Source organism: Mus musculus, chromosome 7, assembly GCF_000001635.26.
Source record: "Mus musculus strain C57BL/6J chromosome 7, GRCm38.p6 C57BL/6J".
In the NCBI taxonomy this organism is placed as follows: domain Eukaryota; kingdom Metazoa; phylum Chordata; class Mammalia; order Rodentia; family Muridae; genus Mus; species Mus musculus.
The window spans coordinates 90,481,230-90,507,966 of NC_000073.6; the positions used below are offsets into that span (position 1 = coordinate 90,481,230).

Below are 26,737 nucleotides of genomic sequence, written 5' to 3' on the forward strand. Positions count from 1 at the left end.
GCAGTTCTTTCAGACAGGAACAATTATGGGTCAGAGTTTTGACTGTAGGATGACAACCCCCTCCCTCACTTGATGCCCTGTCTTTCTGCTGGAGGTGGACTGTATAAGTTCCTTTTCCCTATTGACGGGCATTTCATCTAAGGTCCCTCCCTTTGAGTCCAGAGAGTCTCTCACCTCCCAGGTCTCTGGTGCATTCCGGAGGGTTCCCCCAACCTCCTACCTAACACTTTCTTCCTTCATTGTTTGTCTCCAGCATTTTATGGATTAACCTAGTTGTTGTAGTATGCCACTGACTTCCACCAGCCTCTCATCACCTGTGGCTACTTTTTACATCTCTGTCATTTCTTTCTGTTGCTTTCTCGACCTGCCTGCTCCGTCTCTGGTGTGCTTTCATTACAGATGTGTGCTGCCTCATTTGGCTTCTAGCTTGTATTAAGTTAAAGACAATTTTTGGATGTTGTAAATAGGAGTACCTAGGCATGAGTTTATTGATGGTTCCTGAATGGCTGCTGTTTCCCTTTTGCATTCGTGTTTCTAAGTTTATCTGTGATCTTTCATGTTTACCATGGCAGGCCTTTATCTAGATGCCTTTTCTAGTCATTTTCACCTTCATCTTTTCCTCAAAACTAATAAAACTTGAAAAAGTTATGCCTTGGATCTGCCCAGAAAAGACTGAAAAAAAAAAATCAAAGGTTTGAGAGTTCTCTAAATAAATAATTTACTATGGATGTCTCTGAAGTAGACTTCTCAGTGTTCTTAGAGTAAGTTTGGAAATCATGTAATCATAGATTCTTGATGTTGGAAAGCAACCATCAATTCAAGAGTCATAAGGAGAGAATATTCTGAACAGAGAGATAAAAAAATATTTTTGTGTGTTTATGTACTGATTTAGTATAACTGATGTTAGGAATCAGACAACAGTTATAAAATAAATTGATATAGTAATTGCTTTTATTGTATTCATGTTATATATTAGGAAAATTGCAAATAATATAGTAATTACTTCTTACATAAGACGTGTGACATGCTTAGTTTTGTGGAAACTGCTTATGCTTCATTCAAAATCGAACATTTAGTCTTCATTTTCAACTTGCTACTAATTACTTTTTTGGGTAGCAGAGTCTAGTCAGTGAGAATGCACGCACGCATGCACGCACACACACACACTCACACACACACACACACTCACAGACACACACAGACACACACACAGACACACACACACTCACACACACACTCACACACACACTCACAGACACACACAGACACACACACACTCACACACACACACACACACACAGACTCAGACACACACACACACACACACACACACACACACTGGATTTAAAAATGTTAAGTTAAAGCTTTCAATTCATTCATGTCTGATCCGTCATCATTATATAATTATATTCACTGAACAATAAGAACACTATTATTTTGTATTCATATGTTCTCTTTATATCCTATTTTTAAATATTTATACTTTTCATGCCAATGATTACCAAATATTTTACCATACCGCTCAATTGCACAACACCTTTTATACTGAGAGCACAGAATCTACTTCCTAGCCACAGTTCCTGCTCAGTCATTTGTAGCAGTCAAGATACAAAAGTTCTGTAGCCTCAATGGAGGTTGCTTTGTCAGCAAAGGGTCATGAGTTTTGCCTAGACTCTGCTGTCCAGTCATTTCAAATTCTAGCTAGTAAGCTTTCTGCATGGGTTCAGTTTTTAGTATGTCTTGCAAAACTATTTCAAGAACTATGGCCAAGTCACCTCTATTATGAAACTGTTGTTCTGACCCCATTTATTTTAGGCCTTTTTGATCAAGAGCTGCTCATGGTGTCTCACACCCATTATCCAGTTTCTTAGGAGGATGAGGCAGGAGGATTGATATAGGTTTGAGGCTACCCAGGGCTACCACAGTAAGCTTCAGACCGGCTTTAAATTCAGAGTTGAGACCCTGTCTCAAATACAAAGCAACAAGCTGAGAAGAGCAAGAAGAATAATGAAATGTAGGAAATCCTTAAAAATGAATGATGTAATTTAAACTCCCAAAGACTGAGAATAAGATTTTGTAGCATCTCTCTACTGACGATGCTATCTTGTTAGTCCCTGAGGACCTACCTAACCCCGTCGAAGTGAGATTCCAAGGTTTTATTGGAGTGGGGACTATCATTCTGGAGCTCTAGGACAGCTTTATCATTGAATTTTGATAGTAATATTTGAAAGAAATTTTTTAGATTCTAATTTATTAGGCTTCATAGGTAATGATTAAATTATTTTAAAAGAAATTTATATTCTATATATATATTCAATCCTTTATCACCCCACTAAGAGTTTGTTGTGTTATTACCATCTATCAGATGTGTTTCAGAGAAGCAATGGTATTCCATCTGTACTTTTATGATTCTTTTTAAAAACATAAAAATTATTTTAAATGCATGAATGTTTTATTCACATTTACATATATGCATTAAGTGCATGCCTGGTGGCTGTGGAGGCCCGAAAAGAGTGTCCAGTCCTCTGGAGTTACAGGTGGTTGTGAGCCTCCATGTGGATGCTGGAAACTGAACATGGGCTCTCTGCAAGAATAGCAAGTGCTCTTAACCATTGTGAGTCATCTCTCCAGTTTCTGTCCATATGTTTCTTGAGATCTACTGGGATATAGATGTGGAAGTGAGAAATTTTAACGATGCATAGTTTTGTTAACATATTCTGCCATGGAAACAGATGAGGAGGACTCAAGGCCATCTAAGGAAGATGTAATATTTAACACACGATACAGAAAATGATAGAACACAGAACATAGTCAAGGTAGAAAAGGCAAGATGCTGTTTTAAATCATTATTTTTATGATATGAATTATGTCATCATATTCTCTATTGTCATCATCACTGTCCTCTTCCTCCTTCTCTTGTTCTACAGCACCAGCAGGATACAGTACAAAGAACTAGACCATTCTCAGAATATCAGGCTAGAAGAATATATAATAAGATAATCATAGGTTAGACTTTATTTATTTATTTAATTTTAAAAATTTAGATATTTTCTTGTTTTAATTAGATATTTTCTTCATTTACATTTCAAATGCTATCCCCAAAGTCCCCTATACCCCCTCCCCACCCTGCTCCCCAACCCACCCACTTCCACTTCCTGGCCCTGGCATTCCTCTGTATTGGGGTATATGATCTTCGCAAGACCAAGGGCCTCTCCTCCCATTGATGGCCAACTAGACCATCCTCTAGACACATAGCTCTGGAGGGTATTGGTTAGTTCATATTGTTGTCCTCCTATAGGGTTGCAGATCCCTTTAGCTCCTTGGGTACTTTCTCTAGCTCCTTCATTAGGGGCCCCGTGTTCCATCCAATAGATGACTGTGAGCATCTACTTCTGTGTTTGCCAGACACTGGCATAGCCTCACAACAGACAGCTATATCAGGGTCCTGTCAGCAAAATCTTTCTGGCATATGCCAATAGTGTCTGGGTTTGGTGGTTGAATATGGGATGGATCCCCAGGTGGGGCAGTCTCTGGATGGTCCTTCCTTCTGTCTCAGCTCCGGACTTTGAGGTTAGACTACTTTTAAATTTAAAATTACATTTATTTATTGTGCATTTGTTTGTACACATATATGAATGGCTTGAGATGAATGTATGAAGGTCAGAAGACAGCTTGCAGGAGTTGGTTCTGTCCTGACGTGACCTACCATGTGGGTCTCAGGGATGGAACTCAGGTCCTTGAGCTTGGTGGCAATGACCTTACCAGCCACGTCATCTTGCCAGCCTCAAGTTGGACTCTTGATGTATACATTTAGATATTTAGGAAATACTAATTTCTACATTTCAAATGTAATGTTTATGCCTAGTCACTGAGTAGTGAACACAATAATTCTGTTGTTTTGAGATTTCTTCTACTTCACTAAAGTTAGTTTGAGTTTCATTGAAATGTGTGCTACTCTGTGTGGTATATATGCTCCTGTGTGTATATGTGTGTGTGTGTGTGTGTGTGTGTGTGTGTATGTATATATATATATACATACACACACACATATACACACATATATATACATATATATATGCACATATATATGTATATATATATTATATATAAATTTTACTTCTGAGATATTAGATTCGGTATCTAGATAGCTGTTTCTGGTCTGATAGAGATTCTACTTCCAAGTTAAAAACTTTTATTTTATAGAATACCTGTATTTATGTTTGCCTATGTATATTATGATGTCATTCCTTTCTGAGTCTTGCTGCCTTGTAGCAATACTGATAGGAAGAAGAGCCTATTAAGCCTATTCTTGCTGCTGTAGGGGTGTGTGTGTGTGTGTGTGTGTGTGTGTGTGTGTATGTATGTATGTATGTATGTATGTATGTATGTATTTGTTTTTCTTAGGAATAAGGAGAGACCAGGAAAAATCCCACTCTTTGTACTTGAAAATCTCTCATCTCTGTGACAAACTATTTTGAGGGTTTAGTTTTTGGGAAGCAAAACTAAAATAACTTAAAATTCATTTGTGTGTGTGTTCATGTGTTTGTACCCTCTTGATGCAATAAAGTACCAAGAAAAGAAATGGAGAAATTTAAGGAGAAAAAAAGCTTACCTTCTCTAAATGCCAATCTCCCAAATATAGAATTCTTGATGTGTCTTTTAATCCTGATGCCACCAAGTGGCCTGTAAAAACCGCTCCTTTAATTCCCTTTCTCCCTTACCATTTATAAACTTTCTCCTCACTAAATAATGTACGTAGCTTCATGTTTACAAAGTGCATGGCAGATATAGTAGAAGAAGCTCATTCTGCGCTCTCCTCCCTGTAAGGAGTGATGCTATGGGATGGGGAGTGGGATCACAGTGGATCACAGTGGGATCTCCTCCCTGTAAGGAGTGGTGCTATGGGATGGTGAGTGGGATCACAGTGGATCACAGTGGGATCTCCTCCCTGTAAGGAGTGGTGCTATGGGATGGTGAGTGGGATCACAGTGCAGCAGAGACTGATGGGTGTTGGAGTCCCATGATTTGGCAGAATCTGGCTAAAGTTACATAAAGAAAATCAAGAATCGAACTTTAAATTCTTCATTTTAAAACATAACTATGCTAATATTACTTCTGAAGATTATTATGAGAGTCAAGTACCTAGTTCATGTAAAAACTGTTCTATAAATAGGAAAGTGCTGTGCAAATGCTTAGAGTCAGAATACAGTTTTGGATAGTGGATCACATCCAGAGTCAAGTTCCCATTCTATGGGTAATAGGGGTCCAGCTTTGGGAGCAACATTGTTCAGATATGATGCTGACACAAGTGTTCACAAAGAGAAAATGCCACAATGTGTGTTTTTAAATACATAGGATAAATATTCCTTCTGAGTATTTCTCATTGATAGATACTAAAGTCATTTATAAGCTACATGTTCAAAATAATTATAAGTTGTTTAACCAACATCTGCCTTTGTCTGTCCAGATATTATCTCTACTATTTAAATTCTAACTCATTTTTTTTTCTTTTCATCTTCTTTTTTGTTTTGGTTGTTAAAGTGGAACACATATTTTAGTAGATAGCTGTATAGAAACTGTATTTAGCAATTTGCTGTCTTCATCTTTTCTGTTGATTATTACTTAATTTTCATGCGTGCAATTCTTTTCTTCAAAAGTTTTATTTATTGTTTGAAAACATGGTTGATATGGAAGGATCAACCCACCATTTTATACTAGTGTGATTTATTTTAATAGACTATTGTGGTCAGTAGATCTTTTTAAAAAGATCTTTCTTTATATTATCTTTTATGTGTTTCGGAGTGTGAGGTAGCCTCTAATTTCTTAGGTTGATATAAAGAGAGGAAACACCATGATCTCCCCCCCCGCCCCCCAGGTAGGTAAAGTGGCAATATGGTATAACATGAAAGAATGGGATTGGTACCAGATAGAACCAAGTTTTATTCCTATTTCTAGCACTTTGCTAATCATAAAGCCACAGACAATGGTATGATTTGGTCTGACATGTCTTTCATCCATCCACTAAAGGTTTGGTTGCCTTGCCTGGAAGGCTTGGCCCTTGGTTGCCCTTGGAAACCAGCCTTGGTTGCCTTGCCTGGAAGGCTTGGCCTAGTGGAAAGATGGCAGATCATTGTGGATTTACCAAAGATTTATTTATTTTTTTTTAATTATAAATAAGTACACTGTAGTTGTCTTCAGAAAGCACCAGAAGAGGGCATTAGATCTCATTACGGGTGGGTTGTGAGCCACCATGTGGTTGCTGGGATTTGAACTCAGGGCCTTCTCCTACTTGCCAGTCATGAGGTGAAGAGGTGTTCTCCCTCACATGATCACTTACTTTGTCATAGGTCCAAAGAAACAGGCTTAAGTGAGCACTGACCAAAAGCTTCAAAACCATGAGCCAAAATAAATCTTTCCCTTTTACACTTATTTTTCCTCAGTGTTTTGTTTTATAGATTGAAATCTAACTGAAAACTTCATTTATTTTGACCTAAAGTTTCCTCATTTGCAAATATATCTAGTAGGATTTCTTTGGATGCTGGTGTAGATTAGATACAATGATATATGTTTAATATTTAGCATTGCCTAACAAGTACTAGGTTATATTGTTAATAATAAATGATGCATTTTTGTTATATTATCTAAAAAATGAATACATGTGCATGTGCACATGTGTATGTGGGTACATATATGAAGGACCAGAGGATAGCTGTGGAGGGTCAGTTCTCCTCTTCCACCTTGTGGCTCCGAAGGATTGAACTCAGCTCTCCAAACTAACATGCAATTTTCCCCCAAAACATACACTTAAAAAATTGCATGTATGATAAATCTGTATAGGTGAATGAATGGTGTGCCACACAGGTGTAGGGCAGAGGACAACTTGTGGAGTTTGCTCTCTTCTCTTTATGTGCAGGCTTCTGTGATTGAACTCAGATGTTCGGTGTGAAGGCAAGCACTATCTCTTGAGCTATTTCATCAGACCTTTATTATCTTAAAGTGTAAATTTGAATACCTGTATTTTAAAATTAAAAACCACATTTTTATATACTGACCCCTTCCTCCAACTCCTCCTAGAAGGTCCTTCCCATCCATTCACCTTCACGCCCTTTCTCTTTCTCTCTTTAGAAAGCAAGCCAGGCAAATGTGATAAACAAACAAGCCAGAATGATAAAATAGAAACAAAGAAAAAAACACAAGAAACACACACACACACACACACACACACACACAGGCCCAATGACAGTTAACTTTTCTATTGTTATTCTTTACTTAATTATCTTCATATGAATATCCTTGTTTTGAAATAAAACAAAACAACTTCATTAATAAGAATTAAATACTTACAAATCCCCTTCCCTCCTTCCCATCCCCCTTCTTCCCATCCCTTCCCTTTCTTCTCTTCCCTGTTTTCCACTCTCTTTCCTCCTTTCTTTCCCTTCCCTTCTTCCCCTCCTTTCCCTTCCCTCCTTCCTTTCTCTCCTCTTTCTTCCCTCCCCTTCCCTTTTGCTTTTATTTATTTATTTATTTATTTATTTATTTATTTATTTATTTGAGGCAAGGCATGGCCTAGAGCTACATGTTCCTGGCTCCTGGTTGGCTTCAAACTTGTGACTCTCTTGCCTCAGCCTCCTGAGTTTGGAATTGCAGATGTATTCCATCATGATCAGCTTTAAATGTTTCAAAATAAAATGCTTATTTTTTAGCCATGGCTAATAAGTAATGATAAAGAGTTGTGGCTAGTCAATTTTCCATATAGTCCCTAAAATAGTGTGAAGAAAACTTATTATTGCTGATATATGTAGATATAGCAGGTTATATTTAAAATGATCTATCTAAAACTAAATGTCTCTTTCAGTCTTTTGTGTTTTGCCCTCCTTCTTGGGTGTCAGATAAAACTTATGCAATCAACGTCTTGGTAGTGTCTTAGAACATCATTCTACACTAGTTAAGTCCTTTACTTTGGCCCACTATTTAATTTTCATTTTCAGAATAAAATGTCTGTGATGAGGCTCTTGCCTCTCCTGTTCAGTATTGAGTACCCAGTGTGTCTGAAAAAATGCCAAGATATTAAATAAATACATGATTAATGAATAAAAATATTTTTATTCATCTTATACAATAATAGGGCTATTTTACTCTTGTTACTAATGTAGCTCTCAATTTAGTAAACATGTGAAAGTTAGATATTTAGCATTTAATTCAATATTATAACATTCATAAATATAATTAATGTCTGAATAATCAATGTGCCAGAGAGTGTTATGTCAACTTGACATAATCTGATAACAAAAGCAGTGGTTCTCTGTGATATCAGATGTCCTGCATATCAGATATTTACATCATGGTTCATAACAGTAGCAAAGTTACAGTTATGAGGTTGCAATGAAATAATTTTACGATTGTGTATCACCACAACATGGAAACTATATTAGAGGGTCACAGCATTAGGAAGGTAGAGAACCACTGAGTTAGAGTTATCTAAAAAGAAGAAACCACAATTCAGAAATTACCTCAATAAAAATTGGGCTGTAGGCTAACCTGTAGAGCATTTTCTTAATTAGTGGTTGATGGGGAGGGCCCAGTCCTTTGTGAGTGATCTGTAAGAAATCAGGCTGAGCGAGCCACAGCAACAAACCAATAAGCAGCACCCTTCTATGGCCTCTGCATCAGCTCCTACCTCAAGGTTCCAGTCCTGTTTGAGTTTCCGTCCTGACTTCCTGTGATGATGAACAGTGATTTGAAAGTTTAAGCCAAATAAAAACTTTCCCTTTGGTAGAGGTGTTTCTTCACAGCAATAGTAACCCTTGCTAAGACAAACTTGTTCTTCATAAAAATGTCACTTCTTGGAGGATTAAGAAGAGTTTTGTGGAATGAACCCAAAGCACTAGTATTAAGTTACAAACCTGTTATTTAGTAGTTCTGTGATCTTGAATTTGTGAATTACAACTTCATGTGAAAAAGGCACAATGTAACATGTCAGTGGTAGGAATCAGATAATGCATCCTAAATCGTAAAAATATTGAGTAAATTTATATAAAAGGAATTCCATTATTTTAAATGGTTTACTATCGATTTTGGATATCGCAATAACTTTACCCTCTATTGTACTCTGAACTTACATTCACGTTGCCATCTATTGTATGCTGACCGTAGTTTTGCTAATGATAGCACTTCTGTGGTCTACAATTCATTCGTTTTGCAGCTGTGGAAGATGCTTTCTCTTTCTAAATGATTACTCCTTAGCCTTATTGCCATTCCCAGGTTTAATTTTAAATTACCCATCCCAAATTATTTATAGCTTTTTGGCAATGCTATTCTTACACCACATACAATAGAATTGAGCTAATTAACAGACACATGATTACCTACAATGCCAATTATGTAACATTCAGTCTGTCCTTGTATTGCATAGTTTATGCAGAAGTTTCACAGGTGGAAAAATGGCACTTTCTCTCCCTTTCTTCTTGTAAGTACACTAAGTAATCCGAATTTTATTTTATTTTTTTCTGAGTCTACTTATGATTCGTATGAAGGTACATTTTCCTTTTTTTATTAGATATTTTTTTATTTACATTTCAAATGGTATTCCCTTTCCTAGTTTCCCCTCTGAAAATCTTTTATCCCCTCCTCCTGCCCCTGCTCTCCAACCCACCCACTCCTGCTTCCTGGCCCTGGCATTCCACTATACTGGGGCAGAGAGAGGTACATTTCCCTTAGTGAAGAAAATATAAAACTTGAGGCCATCATGTCAACCACTGAAGCAACAATTAAAATGGGCATCAACTAGAATGTTCCAGCTTGCATGATGATCAAAGCTTTCTAGGTTAATTCAACTTCTAAAGTTCTGTAAGCAGATTTTATGTGTGAAAAGGCAAGATCCTTGTTACCATGCCTTTGTGTGTGTAAAATTTATAATCATTGCATAGCTATGTAGTTTTAGATCACCCTTAAAATCTGTCTTTCATAAACCAGAGGAGACTTGAAAGACAGAATGAGGCTGACACCAGGTGATGATCATTGATACTAATCAAAAGAAACACAGTGACACTTGTGGCCCTGGCTGCTGACACCTGAGTCTATCTGACCATCTGGTTTCTTTCCACCCTAGGATTTTAAGTGTCAGGTTTTCCTTGTACTGAGATGAGCAGCATGGGGTGTGTTGGTTTGGAAAACATTCATCTGTTTTGAGTCAGTATAATGTTTTTCTTGAGTAGTTAACCCATAAATGTTAAATAAATGACACTCTCCCTGAAATCAAATTATATTGCAGATGAGGTCCTAGGAATGTCGTCGATATGGTTTTGAAAATTGCCCTTTAAAAGAGTAAAAGAATAAACCAAATACCTTTAAAATGCCACACAGTGAGCACAGAAAACAAAACACAGACAAACTAACTTCAAGGTTATACTTCAAGGAAAAGAAAAGTGGTGTCTGGCAGTAAGTGTTAAAAAGCTATAGCTGCTTAACAAGGGAATGAGGAAGGCCAAGGCTTCAGGCATTCAAGACAGTGGGTGACTAGGAGACCATAGTCCAAAGAGACATATAGAGATACAGAATAATCAAAGTATTGCTGAGACACTAGTAAACAGTGGGTAGGAACAGGTTAGGGAGGGAGGACAAGAAGCCATTATTATTTCTGAGAAATCCCTGCTTTCTTATTGTCAGAGCAAAAATATTTTACCTGATCCAAAATTGCTAAAAATCTTTTATATGGGCAAAACATGAGAGCACTTTAACAGTTCTAAAGCCAGTATCGTGATTCTAAAGACAATCCAGATGTGGTGTTTCTAAAGTCAATCTAGATGTGGTGTTTCTAAAGTCAAGCCAGGTATGGTGTTTCTAAAGTCAAGGCAGGTATGATGGATCTAAAGTCATGTATGGCGTTTCTAAAGTCAAGCCAGGTAAGGTGGTTCTAAAGCCAGGTATGGTAGTGTGCTCCTATAATCTCAGTACTTTGGGAGCTGAGGCAGAAGATTAGCAAGTTTGGGCCAGCCTGAGCTATATGGTCAGTAACTGTCTTTTAAAAAGTTACAGATTTATACAAATGTGTTTGCATATGCTCATGTAACAATACTTTGTTAATATAGTCTAAAATTAGAGGGGATTTTCTATTTGCCCATACAAAAAATTAAAAACAACCCAAATTGTATAAATTAAGTGGGTACTAGTTTAGGTTTCAATGTATGTGTATTATATAACAGTTAAATTAGGCTTGCTATATTTATTCAGGTAAGCACTTAGTATTTCTTTATGAAAAACTTTGTCTTCTAGCTTCTAGTAATGTATAATACATTATTCTTATCTGTAGTCACCCTACAGGGTGATAACAAGTTTCTTGCTCCTGTGTAACTCTACCTTGATACTCAATGATCAACATTTTTTTATCCATCCTTACTCCCAGTCAGCTGCTCTCTGGAGTCCAGCATTCTGTTCTGAATTTCTATGAGCCTGTCTTAAGAGACTCTTGGGTGAACTTGTGTAGCACATCCTTGTCTTTCTGTGTCTAGCCTTTTGACTGAAGACTTCCAGTCCTGCCCACGTGGTCACAGAGGAAAGAAGGATTTCATCCTTTTTATGGTTGAACAGTATCCCTTGGGTAATATGCTATGATTTCTTTCATTACTCACCAGCTAATGGACATTTCTTTTACTGGCTATTGTGAGTAGTGCTGTATTGAACAGTGGAGGATCAATATCTCTGACACAGTGATTTCATTTCCTATGGAAATATGCCACGTACTGAGGTGGTAGATCATAGAGAGTTTCAACTTCAAGTTTCTGAGGCAATTCCATCCCGTTTTCTATCGCTGTACTGATTTGCATTCACACAAGTAGTGTACACTTGCCTTTTTTCCACATCTTTATCAACACTTGCTATTTTTAGTCTTTTTGATAATAGCTCTTTTTAGTGACACAGTGAATTCTAGATCATTGAGATACAGATTTGTATATTCCCGAGGAATGGTGGTACTGAGAATTTTCTTTTGTACCTGTGAGTCTTTTGTGTAACTTCTTTTGAGAAATGTTAGCTTAGATAGCTCAATTTAAAACTTATTATTGCTATTTTCATGTTGGACTTTTAGAGTTAATACACGTTCTCCATGCCAACCCCTTTCAGGTGTACACTTTGTAAATGTTTCCTTTTCAATCTGTTGACTGCTTCATTTGCAATGCAGCTTTTTAGTGATGTGGTCTCATTTGTATTTTTTGCTTTTATTTTCTATGCCTTTGACGTCTTAAAAAAAACTTTTTGTCCTTTTGTATGTCCTGAAGTGTTTCCTATGTTTTATTCCAGTAATTTTATGGCTTTGGTTCCATGAAACGTCTAGTCCATTTTGAGGTGATTTAAAAATATTTTAAGAGATAGGGGCCTGAAAAGGGATCTCCTGGACTCCCTTCTAAACATCATAGGCTATTTGTTGTGTTGTGCAACCTGATGGTAAGGACTTATTGATGAAGACAACATGTACTCATGTCATTGAAAATGGAGATGTTTAATTTGATGCCCAGCTAGAAGTTTCACCCTTGCTGACTAGCAAACTAGCGTTCATTGTTCTGGAAGATTCTCTGCATGCTCCCAGAGGAGAAAACCAATCATCAGTGTCATCCAGCTACAAACCCTGACACCTACAACAGAGACCTGCCTCAAGATTTACTGTGTAACAGTGGCACAAGTGTTATGGGATCAACCAATCACTTTTTGATTTGGTTAAAGGCCCACTCAGTAAGATAGAACTCATACCTGACATTGCTATGTGTCCAAGAATCTGAGATTGCATAGGTCATGGGCCTAGGGAAAAGTCTACTACTATTATTCTGCTAAAGGAACATAGCAATAAAATGACTCCTAATGACATATTGCCATACCTATAGATTATTGCCTTGCTCAACCCTCATTAGAGAGGCTCTTTGAAATAGATATGAATACAATGATTGAGAGACATTGGACTACTCCATCCTAAATGGATATCTTCATCAATTTCCTTCCCTTATAGCTCAAGGATATATGGAAAAGGAGATGGAAAGATTGTAAGAGCCAGAGACGATGGGTGCCTCCAAGGAAACAGTGTCTTCTGTTCACTATAGGACTGATGTACCTATGAGCTCACAAGAAACTGTGGTAGCACACATAAGACCTGGAGTCCAGGACTGAGAGGGGCAAGTAGACAAGAATCCCATCCCTAATCATGAAGCTATTTGCAGTTGATAACCTTCTGGCAAAGGCAAGGCTAGTCTTGTTCAATGGAGGGTCAATGGGTTTATCAGCTATCCTCTAGGCAGACTTCATGCCCAGGAGTAGCTGGCCAACACAAAAACAAACTCCATGGGTCATTGTTCCTCTCAATCCTCCCTCCCACAGTTCCTCATTCCTTTTCTCCTCCTTGCCTCTAAGAGGGTACTACCCCCTTCCTGCCCCCATCACCAGGCCTCCAGCTTCCCTGCGGCCTCAAGTCTCTCATGGATTAAGCACCTCTTCTCCCACTAAGTCCTGACCAGGAAGATCTCTACTATGTGCTTGGGGCCTTGGACTGGTCCATGTATGTGCCTGGTTGGTCACTCAGTCTCTGAGAGTTCCCTGAGGTCTGGTAAGTTGAGACTGCTGGTCTTTCTATGGGGTCATGCTACCCTTCAGCTTCTTCACTCCTTCCCCTAGTTCAACCATAGGGGTCACTGACTTCAGTTTAATGATTGGGTGTTAAGTATCTGCTTCTGTCTCAGTCAGCTGCTGATAGGGCTTTTCAGGGGACAGCCATGCCAGGCTTCCTTCTACATCATAGCATCAGTAATAGTGTTAAGCCTTGGTGCGCTCCCATGAGATGGATCCCAAGTTGGGCTGGCCATTGGACAGCCTTTCCTTTAGTCTCTTCTCCATTTTTGTCCCTGTAGTTTTTTTTTTAGACAGGAACACTTCTGAGTCAGAAATTTTGACTGTGCGTTAGTAACCCTGTCTTTGAGGCCCTGTCTACCTATTAGACATAGGCTCTTTGAGTTCCCTCTCCCCAATGTTGGGCATTTTGACTAAGGCCACCTCTATTGAGTCCTTAGAGTCTCTCACCTCCTAGGTCTCTGGTACTTTTTAGAGGTTTCCCCCACTTCCCACTCCTGTGCTGCTTATCTTCATTCATTTTCTTGACCCTCTGGGCTTCTCTCCTGGATCCCTCCTCCATCACCCAGGCCATACTTGATCCCCTTTCCCCTCCTCATCACCTCTCCTACCCGGGTCCCTCCCTCACTCCGCCTCTTGTGAATATTTTCTTTCCCCTTCTAAGTGGAATCAAAACATTCTCACTTGGGTCTTTCTACTTGTTATACTTCTTACCATCTGTGGATTGTGTCCCAAGTATTCTCTACTTCTTGGCTAATACCCACTAATCAGTGAGTACATTCCATGTATGTCCTTTTGAATCAGAGTTACCTCACTCAGATATTTTCTAGTTTCATCCATTAACCTGCAAAATTCATGATATCCTCATTTTAAATAGCTGAATAGTATTACATTGTGTAAATGAACCACATTCTTCAGTTGAGAGCCATCTGGATTGTTTCCAGCTTCTGACTCTTACAAATAAGGCTGCTATGAACATGGTGGAGCATGTGTCCTTATGGTACGGTGGAACATCTTTTGGGTATATGCCCAAGAATGATATAGCTGGATTTTCAGTAAAACTATTTTCAATTTTCTAAGGAACTGCCAGATTGATTTCCAGAGTGGTTGTGCAATCCCACCAGCAATAGAGGAGTGTTCCTTTCTCCACATCCTTGCCAACATGTGCTGTCACTTGAGTTTTTAATCTTAGCCATTTGGTGTGAGGTGGGATCTCAGGTCATTTTGATTTACATTTCACGATGACTAAGGACTTTGAATGTTTCTTTTAGCGCTTCTCTGCCACTTGAGACTCTTCTGTTGTGAATTCTATGTTTAGCTCTGTACCTCATTTTTTAATTGGGTTATTTGTTTTTTATTGGAGATAAATTTCTTGAGTTCTTTATATAGTTTGGATATTATCCCTCTGTGAGATGTAGGGTTAGTGAAGATTTTTTTCCCCAATACATAAGTTACCGATTTGTCCTATTGATGGTATCTTTTGCCTTACAGAAGGTTTTCAGCTTCATGAGGTCCCATTTATCGATTGTTGATCTTAAAGCCAGAGCCATTGGTATTCTGTTCAGGACATCCCCCCCCCCCCCCCGTGCCTGTGAGTTCGAGGCTCTTTCACACTTTCTCTGCCATTAGATTCAGTATATCTGGTTTTAAGTTGAGGTCCTTGATCCACTTGGATTTGAGTTTTGTGCATGGTGATAAATAAGGATATATTTTCATTCTCCTACATACAGACTGCCAGTTGAACCAGCACCATTTATTGAAAATGTTTTCTTTTTTTCCACTGTATTCTTTTGGCTTCTTTGTCAAAGATCAAGTGTCCAAAGGTGTGTGGGTTTGCTTCTGGGTCTTCAATTCTATTCCATTGACTGACCTGTTTCTGTACCAATACCATGCAATTTTTGTTTGTTTTATCATTATTGCTTTTTACTACAGCTTGAGGTCAGGGATGGTGATTCTACTGGAAGTTCATTTATTATTGAGAATTGTTTTGGCTATACTGGGTGTACTGGCTAGTTTTGTATCAACTTGACACAGCTGGAGTTATCACAGAGAAAGGAGCTTCAGTTGAGGAAATGCCTCCATGAGATCCAACTATAAGGCATTTTCTCAATTAGCGATCAAGGGGGAAAGGACCCTTGTGGGTGGGACCATCTCTGGGCTGGTGGTCTTGGTTCTATAAGAGAGCAGGCTGAGCAAGCTAGGGGAAGCAAGCCAGTAAAGAACATCCCTCCATGGCTTCTGCATCAGCTCCTGCTTTCCTGACCTGCTTGAGTTCCAGTCCTGACTTCCTTGGTGATGAACAACAGTATGGAAGTGTAAGCCAAATAAACCCTTTCTTCCCCAACTTGCTTCTTGGTCATGATGTTTGTGCAGGAATAGAAATCCTGACTAAGACACTGTTTTTTTTTTTTTTTTTTTTTTTCCATATGAAGTTGAGAATTGCTCTTTCCGTGTCTCTGAATAATTCTGTTGGAATTTTGATGGGGATTGTATTGAATCTGTAGAGTGCTTTTGGTAAGATGGCCATTTTCACTATGTTAATCCTACCAATCCATAAGCATGGGAGATCTTTCCATCTTCTGAGGTCCTTTTCAATTTCTTTTTTGGGGGATTTACAGTTTGTGTCGTACAGATCTTTCACTTGCTTGGTAAGAGTTACACCAAGATATTTGACACTATTTGTGAAGGGTGTTGTTTCTGTAATTTCTTTCTCTGCCTGTTTATCATCTGTGTAAAGGAAGACTTCTGATTTGAGTTAATTTTATATCCTGCCACTTTGCTAAAGTTGTTTATCAGCTGTAGTAGTTCTCTGGTGGAATTTTGGGGGTCGCTCACGTATACTATCATATCATCTGCAAATAGTGATACTTTGAATTCTTCCTTTCCATTTTTTTATCCCATTGATCTCGTTTTGTTGTCTAATTGCTCTGGCTAGGACTTCGAGTACTATATTGAATCGGTAGGGAGAAAGTGAGCCTTGTCTAGTCCCTGATTTTAGTGGGATTGATTCAAGTATCTCTTCATTTAATTTGATATCGACTGCTGGCTTGCTGTATATTGCTTTTATTTTCCATGGTATTTTCTGTGCCTGTGATTTTCTCTTCTATCTCTTGCATTCTGTTGGTGATGCTTGCATCTGTAGCTCCTGATCTCTTTCCTAAGTTGCCTATCTCCCTTTGTGTTTTCTTTATTGTTTCTATTTCCATTTTTAGATCCTGGATGCTTTTGTTTGATTCCTTTACTTGTTTGTTTGTTTCCCTGTATTTCTTTAAGGGATTTATTTGTTTCCTCTTTAAGGGCTTCTACCTGCTTACCTGTGTTTTCCTATATTTACTTAAGGAAGTTCTTTATATTTTCCTTAAAGGCCTCTATCATCTTCATGAGATGGGATTTTAAGTCATTATCTTGCTTTTCGGGCATGTTGGGGTATCCAGGACTTGCTGTGGTGGGAGAACTGGGTTCTGGTAGTGCAGAATTGCATTGGGTTCTGTTGCTTATAATCTTGTATGCTCTTCTGATATCTGGTTATCTCTTGTGTTAACTGGCCTGGGTGGGGGTGGGGGGTAGGTCTCTGACTAGAGCAAGTCTCTTTGGAGGCAGGTAGACCCCATTTCCTTGGAGGCAGGCAATGCTATCTCTGGTTACGGTGGGCCTTTGTGTGTCTCTGGTTAGAGCAGGCCTCCTGTGTCCCTAGTTACTGCCAACCTCCTTGGAGGCAAGCAGGCTGTGGTGTATGCATGGGTATTTGGCCACTGATCTGGCTCCAGTAGGAAGCAGACAAGAAGAAGGGTGGAGCTTGGAGTGTAGGGGAGTGGAGGGTTATTTCTGGATACTTTAGTTTTTGCATACATGCTTTGCTATCCCATGTCTCCATTTTCAGTTTTTTTTCAAAAACCTATGTTTCCTTATTGATTTATTTCTTAATTCAGTTGTGAGTTGTTAATTTTTAATGCATTGCTATAGTTTCCAAAGACACTTCTCTTTACTGGCTTCTTAATTGCATTGTGTTCAAAGGAGAACTCAGTATAATTTTGATTTTAAAAAATTTGTTCAGATTTATTTTGTGGTTTGTCATATGATTTGTCCTGGGAAATGCTACATGTGATGCTGAAGAAAATGTCAGTAGAAGCAACTGAAAGTCATGTCTTATAGACCCAGTATGTACCTACTTGGGCCTAATTCAACTCTGGCATTTCTTTTTGACCGTTCTTTCTGGATGTTCTGTTCAATGTTGCAGGGGTTGTTAAGTCCCCAGCTATTAAGATAATGGAATTGAGTGTTTCTCTTGGCTCTGTTAATATTTCCTTTTTGTATTTGTATGCTCTAATGCTGGGTAAACATAAAATATTTTGAACTATCTTTTCCTGTTGAATCTTTGTAGGCCTGGCTGGCTTGAAAACTGTTGTGTAGACTAGTTTGGTCTTAAACTCACAGGATTTTACCTGCCTCTGCTTCCAGAGTGATGGGATTTAGGGGGTATGCCACCACTCCTGGCCTGACTTTTGGCTTTTTAAATTTTGCACATTTGTGTCCTTTGAGAAGTTTTCTGTAATTGCTTCTTTGAATACTTGGTCTAACCCCTTGAAATTCCCAAGTCCTTCTTGAGTCCCAATTACCTGAATATTTTCACTTTCTGCGTTTGTCTTACATTTCCTTGGCTCTTTTCATTCTTCAATCCATTTTTACTCTCTGTGTGCATTTTCAAATTGTCTTCAAATTCTCTGCTTTTTAAAATTTAAAACATCTCCCCTCCTTCTCTTTTTCCTTCTCCCCCTCCCCCTTTCTCCATCTCTCCTTCCCTCCATTTATTCCTCCCACATTTGCTTCTCCCTCCCCTCCCCTCCCCTCCCCTCCCCTCCCCTCCCCTCCCCTCCCCTCCCCTCCCCTCCCCTCCCCTCCCCTCCCTTCCTCCCTTCCTCCCTCCCTCCCTCCCTCCCTCCCTCCCTCCCTTCCTTCCTTCCTTCCTTCCTTCCTTCCATGTGTATGTGCCCATGAACATTTGTGGTGGTCAGAGGATAATTTGAAGGGGTTGATTCTCTCTTTCCACCATGTGGGTCCTGGGGATTTATTGAATACAGGTTGGAACGCTTGGCAGCAAACACCTTTTCCCACTGAGCATCTCACTGGCCCTGGTTATTTGTCCTATCTACCCTGCAGTTGATATCTTATATCACATTCTAAAAAATTCTTTAATGTACCTTTCATGTTAATACTGTGTGTTTGATTTACATTTATTTTGCTTTTACTTTGGATTTTTCTGTTAGGTTATTGAAAAATTTCTCCTTGTTGTCTTCAATTTCATTGACTTTTCTGAAAATTCCTGTTTTAAATATTCTGTCTTCCATAGTGAGTACTACTTGGTCAGTTTCTGGCGCCTTATTATGAATGTTTGATAAGATGGGAGATTCCAAAAGGTTCCTGAAGCTTGCTGGTCTACATATTATCTTGGCATGTGAGGATTTACTGCTTATTCCAATCTTCCTACTCTTAATTTCCAGAAATTCCAAGCAGGGGTTGCTTACTTTCTCTGAGCCTATAGTCACCTCCACTATTGTAGCATAGGATTATGTTCAATTTGAGATTGGTTGGGAGTTGCCATGGCACTGTCACCATTTCAGTCTAGAGGGCAGTCAACCTCAAGTGTGTCGCTAAGACACCATCGTCATATTCTTATTGTTTACATTGCTAGGGAGACTCAAGCCTTGAGCTTCACACCTGCTAGGCATGTATTCTGCTATGGAGTTATATTCCCAAACCTTGGGTTTTTGAGGCAGTATCATGCTGTGCAGCACAGGTTAGCTGATATTTTCCATCCTCAGGCCTCCTCTCTCCATCTCTTCAGTGTTGAGATTGTAGAAGTATGTCACTTCACCAGCTAGTGTATTATTTAAAAACATCAGGAAATCCCCCTTAAAAGAATACTCTGTCCTCACAAGCCTCCCTCCAGAGCCAGGTAGGGCCAGATATCTCATTTGTAGTTATCATCCTGCAGCTTTGCACTGCTAATGCTATCTGGCTTTAGGCATAGTCAGCATAGATGGATCAGTCTTTCGGGTCTATGCCACATCTGTAGCCACCACTGTCATTTAGCCATATATCCCTAGCCCACAGCCCTCCAAGTCTAAAAGTTTGCAGAGCTAAGGCACACATTATTATCAGCTTTCCTTGGTAGTCTAGTGACCCAAAGAATCAGAGGTGATGGTAACTGAGATAGATGTTCAGTAGACTTTCTTTTTTCTTTTCTCTTTATTAGATATTTTCTTTATTTACATTTCAAATGCTACCCTGAAAGTTCCCTATACCCTCCCCCTGCCCTGCTCCCCTACCCACCCATTCCCACTTCTTGGCCCTGGCGTTCCCCTGTACTGGGGCATATAAAATTTGCAATATCAAGGGACCTCTCTTTCCACTGATGGCTGACTAGGCCATCTTTTGATACATATGCAGCTAGAGACGAGAGCTCCGGGGTACTGGTTAGTTCATATTGTTGTTCCACCTATAGGGTTGCAGTTCCCTTTAGTTCCTTGGGTGCTTTAAGTAGATTTATTTCAGAGATTCTGTTCACTAGCATGTCTCAAGATGAGGGCTCTTAGGATCTGCCCAGTGTTAGATTTCACCAACCCATTGAGTTCCAAGGCAACTCTTTATGCTTACTACTCCATTCTATCATTTGGTAGCTGCTGCTCATTAAATACTTAGGCTGCAAAGACTTACTGTAGCACAGGCTGGGCTCCAGCTTACTGTGTAGCTAAAGATTACATTAAACTTTTTGATCTTTCTTGCTTATATCTCCTGACTGTTGGAATTGTGGGCATATGCCACCATGTCTGTTTGAAATATATTTTATTCATTCTTTGAGAGTCTCATACATGGTTTTACTATATTGTGATCATTTTCTGCCCCACTTTCTCCTTTAAATCCTCCCAGATCTACCAACTAAGAAATGTTTTAAAAACTGTTCAAAATGTTTAGCCATCAAAGAAATTTCAATTAAAATCATGCCTAGTTTTATGTGGTACTGAGCATCAAACCCAGAACTTTTTTCATGCTAGACAAATGCTTTGGTAAGTGCCCTACATGTCTCCAGGCTCAGATTCTTAATTTTTTTTAAAAGGAAGCAATCTTGAAATTCCTCTCTCTGCTAAAGTGATAGATGAGCAGAGTTAAGATGGAAGCAGAGGACTAAGCTCTGGCTATCTGAAAGAAGAGTGTATTAGTCAGAACAGCAAGTCCTTGTTCTTGGTGCATTTGAAAAAGAATGAAAACCACTGTGGTTGGAGTAGGGTTCAGCAAGAGTGGAGGTGTAGGAGTCAGGGTGGGCATGGTGCATCATACATTTTATCATGTATGATGGCTGGAGGGTCATGGGTTCCAGACTTGGGCTGTATAGTGAGCTTGAGGCCAGCTTGGCCACACAGGAATTTCAGGCTGGCTTGGCTTACATAGTGAGTGGATGTGACCAAAAAACAGTATAAGAAGAAAAACAGAAGATAATACTGCCCTAGAAGCTATAATGAATTGGATTTAGCACATGCCAGCTTGTAAGAGCTGATGGGTAATGGGCCTGTGCTATGTAGTGAAGCACATGGCATAGAAGGTCTGTTTACCTCATGGCTGCTGGGTAGTGAGGACAGAGAGAATAGAAGTGGCTGATGTCCCAGTGTCTTACCAATGGCATGTCCCCATGATGTGGTTTATTCCAACAAAGTCCTACCCTCTAAGTTTCCATCACAACACAGTAGTGCCATGGGCAGATGACCAAGCCTTTAACACAGGGTTGTTAGGCAGCATTTCTGAATAAAACTATAGGGCCCATATTAGTACTATGACTACTCATTCATCAATTCCAACTCCTAGTTGGCTATAATTATAAAAATTTCGCAAAAATTAAAAAAAATTGAGAGTCAACAAAAATTTATAAAAATGTCTTATCCTAACATTAGTAAAATGTATAATTAACTCACCTAAGTGTCTTCAGTAGCACAGCAGCATGGAAGGCTGCCATTGGGTTAAATGAGATAACTTAGAACTGACCATTGGCTGTTAGTAAGGATGGGAGAGGTGACAATGACATGAACTGGACAGTGAAATTACCACCTGATTAAAGTAGTAAACAGCACTAAAGAGGAGAAAGACGGAAAATATATTGGGGGGTTGTTATAAAGTGGAATAGGGAAATGGACAGTGTGGTTAGCTGGAGAGAACTGAGGAGTAAATATAGTTTAAAGTTTCTGACTTGGACTAGATAGATGGTGCAGTGGTTAAGAGCACTTACTGCTTTTCCAGAGGATCCCAGATCTTGTCTCAGCACCCACATCAGGTGGCTCACAGCTCTCTGTATCTCCAGTTTCAGAGACCTAATGCTTGTGGCCTTCACGGGCACCTGCAGTCAGGTACAGATACCACATGGAGACACACACCTATACATAACTTAAAGTAATAAAATAAATATTTAAAAAAGGTGACTGGTATTTCAGGTTATTTATGTGCTGATGGGAATGACTGAAAGTATAAGAAATAATGATGATGGACCAGTACTCTGGAGGAGGTAAGAGACCCATCTATAGCAGAGGATCTTATAGAGGCATACGTGTTCATCTATAGTAACACACGATTAAAATATAGAACACTAAATCAGTATATGCTAAGAGTCTGTAGAAGGTGTTCTGACTTACAATGGACTAGGACGTACCATCAGTTGAGAATGGCTGTGGAGAAGAACTGAAGAGTTCAGAGGAGAGGAGAAATAAAGTATTCAGAAGATGTTAATTGTTGTAATTATATTTCAAGTGTATTTCTTGGGATGGCAGGTTAGAAGGAAACCAGTTTTGAAACTCAAGGACAGCTTTCACCTATATGCAAATTGTGTCCCTCTGGGGACTTCTAATGATTTGTTTTTGTGAGAGGTGAAGATACTAATTATGATGTTTTACGATATATTACCTGCTCTATGCTCAGAATGGATACAGGATTTGTATGTACAAACTAGCTTTGAAAAAGGGAAGATACTGTTTAATTTTAACCATCAGAGATGGCTCTACAGGAGAGACACAGAGACACACAGAGAGACAGGCAGACAGGGAGACAGAACATTTGAATGAAGTCAAAATCAAAGGAAGATAGTTTTCCAATTGGCCTTCTGTGTAATAGATATTGAGCCTAGAACTTTATTACTAATACCTGTGAGAAAACAGAAGCTCAGAGAGGTTATGTAACATGCTGTAGGTTACACACAGTACCTAAATGGGTTTTATATCCAGATCTAGTTGTCAATGAACCCTTTCAATAAAACACTGATTCTGGAGTGAGATAGTGGTAGTGGGTGGAATATCTTAGTACAGGGAATAGTGAGATGAAAGATGAGCACAGAGGGGGAGGAAAAAGGAGGGTGTGTGTGTGCACGTATGTGTGTCTTTTTGCATGCATGCATGTGTGTCTCTCTCCCCTCTCTCTGTGGTGTGGTCTGTAAGTGTGTGTGTGTATGTGTGTATGTGTGTGTGTGTGTGTGTGTAGAGGGAAGCAAGAATATGATTTGTATTAGAGATGCATGATACACATATTGGAAAATAAGGCAGAAAAATTGGGTTTTAATTATCTATGGGGATCAGGCCTTAAAAGTCATATGGGATGCTTGACAGTATTTTTAAGCAGTCATCAATTTAATATGGTTCTTTTTCTTTTGACAAACGGAATCATATTTACTATGTAAAGATCTGGCCAGCAGTGCATTTTTGTTTTGTGTTGTTTCACAGTTGCAGATTCATTTGGAAGACAAGACTATAAGGATACCAAAGTGGACTTTGAAATTAACATTGGATATAATGATCAATTTCTTTTGGCCGTTCATGGAGTAGATGATCACTTTACTGAATTATTTGTGTTGTGAAATTAAGAACACATCTGTAGATTAGATGAGTTAATCAATGCTTTTTCTGGGACCCCATGGTATATTTTAAACGTTTATTTTTCAGATACTGACCGAGCTTTGTCATTACTGGAGGAATACTGCAAAAAATTAAGAAAGCCTGAGGAACAGCTGTTGAAAAATGCTGTGAAAAAGGTGATGAGTATTTTCAAGAGCAGCTTATTTCAAGCCTTACTGGGTATGTATTGCAAAGATTACTTATAGCCTTAAAGGCGAGAATCAGGCTAAACAGTTTGAATAATGTCACAGATAACAAAGTTTCTCTGTTTCTGTCTCTGTCTTTCTCCATCTCTCTCTCTCTCTCTCTCTCTCTCTCTCTCTCTCTCTCCCTCTCTCTCTCTCTCTCTCTCTCTCTCTCTCTCTCTCTCTCTCTCACACACACACACACACACACACACACACACACACACACCTATGATAGTTTTTCTTTTTATTCAAAGGAAAGATCCCCCCCCACTCTTATTCTTACTTAAAAACAATTGCTAGAGAATAGAAATGAGGAATAGATTACTGAAAAAATACCAACCTTGAAAAGATACTTTGTGTGGGAAAATGGGAAGACCAATGTGCCCAGGTGAGAACTCTGAGTCTGCCGCAGTTAGGGACGGGCATCATACAGGAAGAAAGGGAGTAGCCTGTGGAACATAAACTCCCTAGAGTTCTGCTGACACCAACGTCCTCTGTCCGCAGAACAAAGTTAGAGTGAAACCCGTTGTCTCTTGTGCTTCTTTTAGGAGGGTTTAGATTCAGAACTGAAGAGTTTACTCATGAAAATTTAGTGCGTATCAATGTGTAATGAAAGTACTCTGATAATCTTAGCCTTCTCTTTAAAGATATGAAAAAAATCAAGACTGTGGTTTATTGATAGATGGCTTTATACATCTATCTTTTATACTTATATCTCTATATGTAAATAAGTATAAAAGATAGATTATAAATTGATCTCTTCAAGATGTCTTAAGAGGAAAAGCAACAAGGAAAATTAGTTATTTAACCAATCATCAATCAATATTTCCTTTAATAAAAACAACAAATGGAATATCAAGAAATTCCATTTGACACAGGATACTTTTTATTTTTCTGTTTATTTAGTTTTGTGTCAGGAACTGAGGTCAGTACTTTGTATGTGCTAAGCAACAACACACACACAAAATACGTTTGAAAAGGAGTCAGTGAGTCTATTAGACGTTGTAATCACATTTAATGCTAGCATGCATTGATAGTAAAAACAGTAATCTATGAAGCTTAGTGTTAAAATAATTTCTTTTTTATTTATTAACATGTTACTTATGTTCAATTACACATATACCAACCGATAAAACCCTTAAGATTATAGTTTCAGTATAATTTTAAAGATTATTTAGTTTTAAAGACTTGAAAATCAATTTATTGAATGTAAATAGAAGTTGAAAAGCTTTACAAAATTATTTTACCTGTGGGAAAAATAATTCCTTTCATCTATTGTGTCTGGCAAGAATTAATGACACAAGCAAATATAATCATCTCAGCTGGCATTAAATAGAAGCGACTCTAAATGGAGTCTTACAGAATTTAAATAAGCATGGTCATTAGAGAATAGTATTTTACAGAGCATTTTGAACCACAGATTTATGAATTAAGTATTAATAGTGTCATTTAGTTGATGATTCATAAAGGCCATTAACTAAATGGAAGTGCATCTAAATTGATTCACATGATGTGTTTAGTTAAGACTGGCTGTCTTTGGGGAGCTTGAGCTTTTGAGAACTGGTTTAGGAAGAATATTATCAGATGATTTTAGATAAATATACATGTTTAGAAATATAATCATTTGATAACACTATTACCTAGAGGACAAGAAGGCAGATGAGAGACTATCAACTACATTTTGCCATTGTTTTAACTGAGGGATAAATATCTTGGCAGAGAGCCTATAGTGTGTCTGGAATTTCTCTAATAGATCTAGAAAAGGCTGCTACGTAATAACCTGCATAGCAAGTTGCTCTGGCTGGCCCTTTAAAGTCAGTTGGTCACATAGACAGCAGAGGAATGCTAGCTCTGACTCAGTCAGAGAGATGCACCTAACCCGCAAGAGGCTGGAGGTCCCAGGGTGTGGGGAGGTCTGGTGGGGTGGGAGTGGGAGGTAGGGACATCCTTGTGGAGACTGAGGGAGGAGGCATGGGACGTGAAACAGTTAGAGGGTGGACGTAGAGGGGGACAAAGTCTAAACTGTAATATATATATGTTATATATGTAATATATGCATATGCATTAATTTGAAAAAGTCAGTTGGTATTAAAAGCAAGTACAAAGAATGGAGCATCATACAGCAAAACACAATTTTCTGTTGAACTCTATGTGGGAAGCAAAGTATTGGCCATTAAGTTATTATTATGGACCACTTCACTGTGTATTTTTCTTAAGGTCTCCACATGTGTCCTGAGGAAGATTCTCATCTTTCTAAAAGCTTAGACAGACAGCCATTGATAAATAAGATATTTTTTATTGTCTATAACTTGATTTCTCCTCCCTCCCTGTACCTCTCTTTGTTACAAATAATGAAAGGTTGTGGCTTTAACCATTGGTCTAATATTCATATAGCCAAGGCATTGAAATAATACCATGAATACCTAGCTAATTTCATAAACAGGACTCATAATGCCAAAAGCCAACACAAATGGATGATGGAGTGAAATGCTATTCTGAGGTCTTTGCTGCAATATTTCCACGTGACCAGGAAACCAAGCCCTTCATAAATACACGAGGAACATCACTTTAGATATAAGTATTTTTTGGTAGTCTTTCATCATTTGCTTAAAATGTTCTCCCTGAGACAACAGTAATGCTTTTTAAAATTTTAAACTGTAATTTTATCAGTTTATAAGGGTAATATACATTTTAGAATATTTTTGAATAAAGAAAGTAAAGGAATATAAAAAAGCAATGGTAAGATAGTTTAGCTTGTGGTAAACAGCGGGGCAAGCCTGGAGCATGGTGAATTGCCTGGTGGCCTTTCTTCCTTGCCTCTCCAGTTCCTTTGTGATTTGCTTTGAGTTCTCATTCACCAGAAGCTCACACTGGAATAAAGTACTTTGAAAGCTAACAATATATTTTTTCCAAACATATAAAGAACATGACGTATTTACATATGACATATGTAAATATATCCATTTTTGCATTTATATAGATAATTCTCTACTTTCTTAAAATTTTGAGAGAAAAATGAGT

General features: G+C 38.5%; 1 protein-coding gene across 8 annotated transcripts in view; it reads left to right on the forward strand.

Annotated features, from left to right (window-relative positions):
* Positions 1-26,737, forward strand: part of Dlg2 (discs large MAGUK scaffold protein 2) — a 1,973,059-nt gene that overhangs the window by 5,042 nt on the left and 1,941,280 nt on the right. For all 8 annotated transcript variants that reach the window (XM_006507776.4, XM_006507769.4, XM_006507767.4 and 5 more), the window contains one exon: positions 23,577-23,708. In XM_006507776.4, coding sequence (XP_006507839.1) covers positions 23,577-23,708 — 132 coding nt within the window. The remainder of the gene's footprint in view (positions 1-23,576; positions 23,709-26,737) is intronic.